Source organism: Diachasma alloeum, unplaced genomic scaffold, assembly GCF_001412515.2.
Source record: "Diachasma alloeum isolate Michigan unplaced genomic scaffold, Dall2.0 Dall_scaffold_01152, whole genome shotgun sequence".
Taxonomy (NCBI): Eukaryota; Metazoa; Arthropoda; class Insecta; order Hymenoptera; family Braconidae; genus Diachasma; species Diachasma alloeum.
In genome coordinates this window covers 120,266-130,427 of record NW_021681262.1, presented here as the reverse complement: position 1 = coordinate 130,427, position 10,162 = coordinate 120,266, and the positions used below count along the sequence as shown (strand labels likewise).

The following is a 10,162-nucleotide window of genomic DNA, read 5'->3' as shown; positions in this document are numbered from 1 at the left end:
ATCAAGCAATGTCCTGGAGTGAGCGCACTAACGTCGTCGGGATCTTCTGAAAGAGGCTCAAGTGGTAGTGAATTGAGCACTGCTTCGATCCGCGCGAGCAAAGTGGTGAGTTCCTCGAAGGTCAAAAGAGTGTCGCCGAACGTTCGCTTCAGATGAAACTTCACCGACTTCACCGCGACTTCCCACTTCTCTCCAAAGTGCGGAGCACCTGGAGGATTAAACGACCACCGAGTTTCATAGTTGAGCAAGAGATGAGCCATGCGATCCGATTCCTTGGACGCCATCGAGAAGAGCTTTTTCAACTCCTTATCGGCTCCCAAGAAAGTTGTTTCGCAGACCGAGAAGAGGTCCTTACAAATCCCGCGCCGAGCAACAAAACGACGATACGCGGATATAAAGCCGTCAGACGTGTGGTCGGAGACGACTTCGAGATGAACCGCGGACGTAGCCATACAAACGAAGATTCCGAGCCATCCCTTGTATGATTTATGGCCACGTCCTTTCCATGAGCGAAGCGATACTGGTTCGGCGTAATCAACTCCAGTGTTGAGGAACGCGCGGCCAGGAGTGAGATGGGCAATAGGGAGCTGACCCATTAGCTGTTAAGCTCTAATTCCTCGCTGTCTGCAGCTCTTCCTCCGAGGATCCAGTAGGATCGCCGGAGCTGGCCAAGTGTGACCTGCGTTCCTCCATGCAGAGTTCTAAGATGCGCATCCTTGATGAGAAGCTGGGCAAACTGAGACTCCTTCGCTACAATGACTGGATGCTTGTTTTCGCTGTCGAGCTGAGCAAACTCTAGCCTTCCGCCAACACGAAGGACTCCCTGATGATCCAGATACGCTGTCAATCGAGTGAGAGGATGCGACACGCAAAGTTTTTGTCCTCTGGACAAGGTTGTCAGCTCAGTGGAAAAATGCGCTGACTGACTGGCCTTGATCCAAAAGAGTCGAGCTTATTTGATGTCACCAGGGTTCAGCGGTGTTTTCAACGAAGATTCAGGGACTTTCTTGAGCCGAGAAATAAAACGCTGATAAATAACTGTAACGCTGAGCAGCTTAATGAGCGAGAAGTAACGATGGACTAGATCCCAGATTTCTGGGCGCTGGTCTTTCACGTGGAACACGACGCCCGGCTTCTCCTCCAGGTGGGCTAATGCCACTGGGGAGACATGTAGAGCTGGCCACGACGCTGAGCTTTTCTTGAGGCACGATGGACCTTGCCACCACAGCTTATGCGATGATAGATGATCTGTGCTTAGACCACGAGATGCACAATCAGCGGGGTTTTCCTTACCAGGAACGAGTCTCCATTGCGCATTCGTAATCTCCTGGATGAGCTGGACACGATTTCTAGCAAATTTCTTCCATCTGGAAGGGTGCGCACTGATCCATGTGAGCGAAACTGACCAGTCGGTCCATAAATACGTCGGAACTTCGAAGAGACTAAGCTGATCTTTGACGTACTTCACGAGTTTGGCAAGAAGAACAGCAGCTGTGAGCCCCTAATAACCACTAGCGACATCTTGCGGTACAAACATAACCCATTATCCCAACCATACACCGATCAGCTGATCCATTAGACACTATTTAACGAAACAAATCGCAGTGGAANTTTATGTCATGCGTGCGTGTAAAGTGCAGGTTAACAGGGGCGTTTGGAGGTCGGTAAGTCGAATTTTACACGCACCACCAATCGTTCTTCACTTAACAGACGTTCCCAGTTTTACACGCGTCCTATGCTATTTTACTGGTATTTTACACGTTCTCAATAACCCCTAGCGACATCTTGCGGTACAAACATAACCCATTATCCCAACCATACACCGATCAGCTGATCCATTAGACACTATTTAACGAAACAAATCGCAGTGGAAAAAGCTAAAAAATAAACTACATAATAATAAATAATTAACTCAAAATGTGAAATATGAATACACAAGAAGATATGTTCAGTGAACACGATGAAAGACTACCACATAATATACTTCGAAACGCTCAGGAAGCAGAGAAATGCTATCAAGAAAAAGCCAACTTTGAAAGAAAAAAGAAAATGAGTATTTTTTCTAAATATTAGAGAATAAGTTTTTTTGCGCGATTTTTCTCCACCCCCCTTACCCTGAAGAAAATATGAGGAAAGTTTGTTGATTTTTCATTATTTGTTTATTAGTATGAAGAATTAATAAACATAAATTATTATTATTATTATTATTATTATCATTATTCATCTTTTTTTGTCAGATAGATTGAAATATTTGAACAATTATTAAAAGTAAGAGATACATTTGACAGGGGATTTTTGAGGAGGATCATTACATTCAAGTTCTCTTTGTTGAAGTTGATGAGTCTTCATTAGTTCTTTTATTTTGATCATTGTTGAGTTCGCAGTTTGTGACGGTTGTGGGGTGGTGATGAGATACTTTTTGATTTTTTATATTTTTGAGATTATGTTTATTAATTCTTCATACTAATAAAAAATAATGAAAAATCAACAAACTTTCCTCATATTTTCTTCAGGGTAAGGGGGGTGGAGAAAAATCGCGCAAAAAAACTTATTCTCTAATATTTAGAAAAAATACTCATTTTCTTTTTTCTTTCAAAGTTGGCTTTTTCTTCAGTGGGGAGAGGCTACGCCCCTACAACCCCCCCACCAGGGGGCTCCGCCCCCCACCCCCCAGCAGGGGGCTTCTCCCCCCCCGCCCCACACGTACCCACTCACCACCCCAACAGACGCAATGATGACATAAAATCCGACTTACCTCACTTGTTGTTTAAAATACCATTCTATGATTAGTTATTTTTTTGTTCATTCTGAAAGCTAGAAAAGAAACATTACCTTCTAAAAATCTGACAAAATTCACAAAATTTACAAAAAATATGACAATTTTTGCCAGTCCATTACAACATGGAGAACTTGATGGCTATTCGTTGGTGAAATTCAAATATTGTTGATGCAATTAAATGTTTAAAAAAATTGGATTATATATTTCTAGAGTCGCTTTATTCAAATCCCATGTTAATTTTGGTTTTTCCTGGTTTTGTGATCGTTTGAATCAATTTTCAGCCAAAACGGCCGAAGATACGGAATAAAGTTTCGAAAAAAATATTCCTTGGAAAAAACTGCTCAAATTCTATCTTATGTTTTTTTTGGCATCTCCATTATTTACGAAGATATTGGAGTAAGTATCGAGAACGAAGTGGTAGTTATTAGGAAACTATTTCATTTCTCGTATTCATAACTCGAATAGAAGTTCTGAATGGGATGAACAGTCTAATGGTGATAGAACAAGACACGACAGATTGAAGATGATTATTTTTAATTTTCGTTCTCGTCGGAGGTTTCTTGACTACTTTCGGTTTCTTAGAACTTTCCATGATAGTTTTTACTCTTTTCGGAAGTTTCTTGATAATTCTGTGCGCCACCTATCTTAAAGTAGCTCAAAGCAGGCCTTCACCATTACGTTAAAATAAACATCCCCACGACTTCTTTCCGCATAGATATCAGAATATCTTCGTTAACCCTTCAGAACTACGGCTATAAGCGCCGCGCCGCCTTTTTCAAATTTTCGCTTGCCTCTTGCAAAATTGAGCTTTCAAAAAATTGAAAAAATTAGAATGCCTAGCTTGAATCATTTAGAATGGATTAGCAAGGTTCTTATCCGCTGAAAATCCATCAAGGCTACGAAAAATAATAAATTGTTGAGGCTCATATGCAAAAGCGGCGCCGGCCCGCCCAGCGCGAGTAACGAAGGATGTGAAATTTTCAATTCCGCTGTTGCTGTTTCCCGCTCGCCGCACGCTCGGCGCGTAACTATGAATGTGACAACGCTGCGTTACTGAAAGCACGGGCGGCGCAGCGCTCACCACGCGAGTAACGAAGGTCGGTGGCTGAGCGCGAGTTCTGAAGGGTTAATAACGGAGATACCAAAAAAAGTCATAACAAAATTTGTGCATTTTTTTCCAAGGAATATTTTTTGTTGGAAACTTTTCCCCGTATCTGCGGTCGTTTTGGCTGGAAATTGATTTGAACGATCACAAAATCGTGATAGACCAAAATTATCATGTGATTTGGATGAAGCGACTCTGGAAGTATGTAATCCAAATTTTTTTTAATTCAATCCCATTAACAATATTGGAGTGTCAGAAGCGAATGGGCTACTCATCAAGTTCTCCACGTTGCAATAAAGTGAAAAAAAATTATCATATTTTTTCAAAATTTTTTCAATTTTTTCCGATTTTTAGAACGTTGCGTTTTTTTCAGCTTTCAGGATGAACAAGAAAAACTCGTCATAGAAAAAATCAAAAAAAATTTGAGTGTTTTTATGAGTTAGATAAACCTTATGAAAAATCGTGATCAAAATCTGAGGGATCGAGGTGACGGGCTAGTCGAGTTGACATGGAATACTCCATATATCGAATTAGATTTATTCACAGCAAACGTAATTTTGTTTTACACCATGAGAGCTGGAACGAGAGTGAGCTCCCGCGACAATGAGATTAATCATCCGATCGAGGATGTCCGAATTATTATGAATCGTCGCGAAGATGTCCTGCAATAAAGGACAGTGTTATATCAGCTAATACATATCGCGGTAAAGTAATCGGTTGCTAAGCCAAGCTCGAAAACAATACATTCAGATAATCTGACACAAATATATAATTAGCTTCACCACATTTTTTTATGGCGATATGGATAAATATACGAACATATCCTTTTTTCGTTTCTTCTTTGAACTGCGATATTGAGTTGTGTAAATTAAAGTTCCATAATAGAGGGTTTCGTTCTCCCTTTACCTGGAGGTCACAAGGGCCAGTGGCAGAATGAAAGAAAAATATTTCTGTCTTATGCAACGTTGGATCTAAACATGAACTTATTTCCAGACATGAATATACGTTGAGATTTAAATTTGTGCTTACATCTAAATGGAGTTCAAAATATGTATTTATGAAAAATGAGACTTATGCCGCTATAGTCTAGGCTAAGATGCACGTAGCGCGTCCCTTACGCTAGTGAGAAAAAAAATCGAAACGAAAATTGCCAGCATCGACTTTTTAGGCCTGCTAATTTGGCGTGGATCTGCTCATAACTCTCTCATCTTTTATAATTAGAATAAATCTAATTCCATGTCAAATATCATAATCGTTCAAGAACAATTTATAGTCTGATGAAAGTAAACAAATACCGAGAATCATGGGACCGTATGACACTGCAGTTTCAAGGTGTGAAGGGTGGTAGACGGAAAACGAAGGAAGAACCAAAACTAGACGGCTCTAACGCCTGGAAAGACGCTGAATCGACTTTATCTTCACCCCCTTCTCCGCTTTCCATGCCTTCTGTGCATGTAAGAAGATATGTACACGCTATTGAAAAAGTATCTCTACGCTTTCCTCGTTCATTTTCCACGTTTACTTTGTATTCTAAGTACTAGAGATATCAGAGAAACTTTGAAGATAGAAGGAATGAGGCTTTATAAAGAACATGGAGGCGTAGATAATTTTGCATAGATCACCCATTGCATCGTTATTGGTTTACGGTTAAGATCAAATTTACTTTTAACGGGCAGTTAAGTCCAGGAGAGTGACACTGGATTTGATTGGACTACAGGGATCATGAAATTTCAAGATGAGATTACCATTATGTGACTTTCCGCAATGAAAAATTAGTCTTTTTGAAATCTGGAAGACTCGCGTCTGCTTCTATGAGAGAGTATCGCTGAACGCTAGTAGCCATACTTCTGGGAGACTCTGCGTGAGAGACGCGACAAGACAGTCGAGAGACTGCTACCGAGCGGCTCTCGGCGATTCCGCGTGCCTTACATATCTCAATAATTAATTAGTCACTAATAACTCCTCCAATTTTATTGTTAAGAAATAATTGGATATATTAAGATAGTTAATTCATGAATTCAAAAATTATGAAAAAAAGAAATTGGTTGAGCAGTTTTCCAGATATTTCCCTCCCCCATCGGTCTGCCATGTTCCTTTTCGGCCGCCCATGCTTTTACTAACCCAACTCGCTGCTGCTTAGCTTCACTGATCGCAAGTTACCCCGGTATCTTCTGCGCTGTGCAGCTGCTTGTGGCAGATTGTATTTTTTCCGCGTGATATAATAGGAAAGGTAAACAGTGGAGTAATATGGGATAACGGAGAGAGGGGCATGATAAGAGAAATTGAAATAAAAAGGACAATGGGGCAAAATGGGATACCTGGGGGGAGTGGCCCAATTAGACAGCCGGGTACAATGGGAATGCAGGCGTGCCATTTACCCATGGAGTAAAACATAAAAGCAGGTTAGATAGACTGGGGCAAAATGGGATAGCGGTTAAGTGAAACCCTAAAGTGAACCAAAATGACAGTTACTCCGACATTAGGGTAAAGTGGGATAATGGAGTGAACTGGATTATGGAATGGATCCGGTAGCGAATTAATTTTATTTTTTAACTTTTTTTCCTTCTTCAATTTACATTGTTAATTTACTTATTTATGGTTCGGTAAATTGAATGATAGGATGAAATTAGATGGTGGGGTGTAAAATTGAATTTCGAAGTAAACAGGACGAGAATGCTATTGTCAACTGCACTGCTCAGATTGTGGGGTAAAATGGGGTCAACTAAATGTAGTATCGGGAATATTTTAGTTTTAAGAGTGTCTCGACCGTGGGGAAGTACGCGTCATTGTCATGGACGAAATGTCTAGACGCTGGGGATCTGCCCCAGAACATTAGAGATAGGAAATATTTTAGTTTTAGGTTTAGTCTTTTGTTATAAGCAGATGTTGGGATGGAATTGTTTTATTGAGGTAGGATTAAGACGAGACGTAGGATTAAGCATTCAATCGTTTTATTACGGTGACCCTCCAGCTGCTTCATCGACGATGCCCCACCCCCTGGCTGACCCACGCTGCCACGTCTTGGGAATTTTCCATTAGACGAAAATGGCGAGTGAGGCCCAATGATGCTTGGTGGTGGGGGAAGAGGCTAGGAGAGGGAAATCGGGGGTGTCGAAGGGCTGAAGGTGTCACCGAGGGGGTGGTTGATTGGCGGAGTTGGAAGTGTTTAGAAGTGAGCAGACAGACGAATAGACGAAGTAGTCTTGTCTGCTATTAGAAGTTTTTTGACGGTTAATTTAGAAGTTTTAGTTTACGTATCGAGGTGTATCGATTTATAAGACTGTATATTCTTAAAGTGTTTATTAATTAAAGTGTTTTTAAGAAAAACTATTCAGCTGTTTTATCTTTTTAAAAGTATCCCCATATATTTTTGGGGGCTCAACCGGGATACAAAAACGATACAGCCAGTTTCAATAGAAGTGTTTTTTCAAAATGCCGGGCTCACAATCAGAACGTGAACGGCAGAGGAAGCATGAAGAAGAGATGCAACAAAAATGGGAAGCTACTATCAGTGCTCAATTGGAGAAGATGAAGCTACCCGAACTCAAGGAAAACTTGAGTAAACGAAAGCTGAAGACCACCGGTAACAAGAGTGAATTGGTGTTGAGACTAAAAACTGCATTGAGTTTCGAACGAGAACACGGTGCCTCGGGAAGTGCAACCCAAGTGGAACCAAAGAGCCCAGTACCAGACGATAGAAGTGCCAGAATAGACGACGATGAAGAAGTAAGATCCAGCAGTGAGAGTAGCAGCGAGGAATTTGAAGAAGAAGAAGCTAGACGAATTAGACGTAATAGACGCCACAACCCCAGTAGACGGCCTCGCAGCTACATGCTGACATTCAAAGATGTTGAAGAGTCAATAGAGACTTTCAGTGGAGATGATCACATCAGCGTTGTCCGATGGATCAACGATTTCGAAGAATTGGCGGAGACGTGTGAGTGGAGTGATATCCAGAAGGTGACGTACGCGAAGAGGTTACTGAAAGGTCCTGCGAAGCTATTTGTGAATTATGAGAAATTCAAAAAATGGTCACAACTGAAGAGAGGTCTCAAAGTAGAGTTTGCCGAGATCATCGATAGCCATAAAATTCACCAGGAGCTGGCAAAGTGCAAGAAGAAGCCAGATGAGTCATTCCAGACTTATCTATACAAAATGATGGACATTGCAGCTCAGGGCGATGTGGACTTACGGTCTGTGATCCAGTACATTGTGACCGGGATTCCAGATGACCCCGTGAATAAAACAAAACTCTATGGTGCAAAGACAGTTCGTGATCTCAAAGAACGATTTTTGGAGTACGAGGCGATGAAAAATGAAATGAAGTTGAAGAACAAAAGTGTGAAGATCGATGATAAAAAGAAGTCGACGCGACCGGGTAGTGCAGTGAAGAGCGGTGACATTAAATATTGTTATAATTGTGGCGAGAAGGACCATTTTGGCAGAGAGTGCCCGGACAAAGCCAAAGGACAAAAGTGTTTCAAGTGCAAGGGATTTGGCCACATTGCTTCGAGATGTACATGGAAGCCAGAGGAGAAGAAAACGTCATCCTATGCATCATTCCAGGCGCCTCGAGGAAAGCAGTTGAAGGATGTCGAAATTGAAAATCAGAGGTATTCTGCGGTGATTGACACAGGTAGCGATTTAAGTCTAATGCGTAAAAAGACGTATGAAGAGTTGGGGTCTCCTCCGTTGGGGCAAGACACAAAATTTGATGGATTAGGCGCGAATAACAATTGTACATTCGGTTCATTTGAAATTGTTATGATTGTTGATGGAGAAGAGTATAAAATTAAATTTCATGTCGTAGATGATTCTTTGATGAAATATTCTGTGCTCATCGGAGCTGATTTTCTTAATCGAGTAGAACTGCGATCGGTTGCTGGTAAAGTTACTCTTCACAAAATTGTAAATGTTTTTCCTGAAGACGATGCTGACATTCCCGAAGTTTTGAAGATTGACGCGATAGAAGATAATTCTTTGGATTTATCACATGTAGAAGATGTAAATTTACGTGAACAAATTGACGGTATAATTCAGGCTTATGAGCCAGTGAAGACGCACGATGTAGGAGTTTCGATGAAAATTATTTTGACGGATGATATTGCGGTATCGCAGAAGGCAAGACGGTTATCACATTCAGAGACGCAAGAAGTTATTCGACAGATAGAAGAATGGCTAGAGCAAGGGATCGCTTGTCCCTCAAACTCAGAATTTGCAAGTCCGATTGTTTTAGTTAAGGAGAAAAATGGCGACGAATTGGCACACGAATTTGTGTGGATTATCGGAAACTAAATAAAAAGATCGTGAAAGACCGTTATCCACTGTCGTTAATTGAAGACCAGTTAGATCGTTTGCAAGGCGCGAGAGTTTTCACAGCCCTCGATTTGAAGAATGGGTTTTTTCATGTTGACGTGGCGGAAAATAGTCGAAAATATACGTCGTTTGTAACACCAAACGGGCAGTACGAGTTCTTAAAAATGCCATTCGGGCTTTGTAATTCGCCGTCGGTTTTCCAAAGATATATCAACGCAGTATTTCGAGATCCAATTGCGAAGAATATCGTTCTTACTTACATGGATGATCTTATCATTCCAGCGAGTGATGAAGTCGAAGCTATGAAAAATTTGAAGTCGGTGATTAATGTCGCGGAGAAAGCGGGATTAATAATTAATTGGAAGAAATGTAAATTTTTGCGGAGACGTATTGAGTATCTGGGGCACGTGATCGAAGACGGTAAAGTTGCGCCTTCAGAAAATAAAATAAAAGCAGTAATGAAATTTCCAGAACCAACATGCGTACGAGACATCCAGAGTTTTCTGGGTTTGACGGGGTATTTTCGTAAGTTTATACCGAGGTACGCGCGTGTTGCTAGACCCCTTTCGAATTTGTTGAGATCGGGCGTGAAGTGGGAATTTGGGGTAGAACAAAAGCGGGCGTTCAACGAATTGAAGATTGCTCTGAGTAGTCAACCGGTTTTGCATCTCTATCGGACGGAAGCAAAAACAGAGCTTCATACCGATGCTTCGAAGTCGGGCTATGGAGCGATCTTGATGCAAGAGTGCGAAGAAGATCATGCGTTTCATCCGGTTTATTTTGCGAGTGGTAAAACATCGCGTGCTGAGGAGAAGTATAGTAGTTATGAATTAGAAGTTTTGGTAATTGTAAAGTCATTAAAAAAGTTTCGAGTTTATTTGTTGGGAATTCCATTTAAAATCATTACTGATTGTAAGGCTTTTACGATGACAATGAACAAGCAGGATTTGTGTGTTCGCGTT

General features: G+C 41.1%; 1 protein-coding gene across 1 annotated transcript; it reads left to right on the top strand.

Annotated features, from left to right (window-relative positions):
• The first annotated feature begins 7,316 nt into the window (after positions 1-7,316).
• On the top strand, positions 7,317-9,179 carry LOC107045976. The gene has a single exon (XM_015268403.1). It carries the CDS (start codon positions 7,317-7,319, stop codon positions 9,177-9,179), a length of 1,863 nt encoding a protein of 620 aa, XP_015123889.1.
• Positions 9,180-10,162: the final 983 nt, after the last annotated feature.

Bases quoted from the DNA above. Each gene is read 5' to 3' on its own strand.
- LOC107045976 (XM_015268403.1), top strand. From the start codon at position 7,317: ATGCCGGGCTCACAATCAGAACGTGAACGGCAGAGGAAGCATGAAGAA.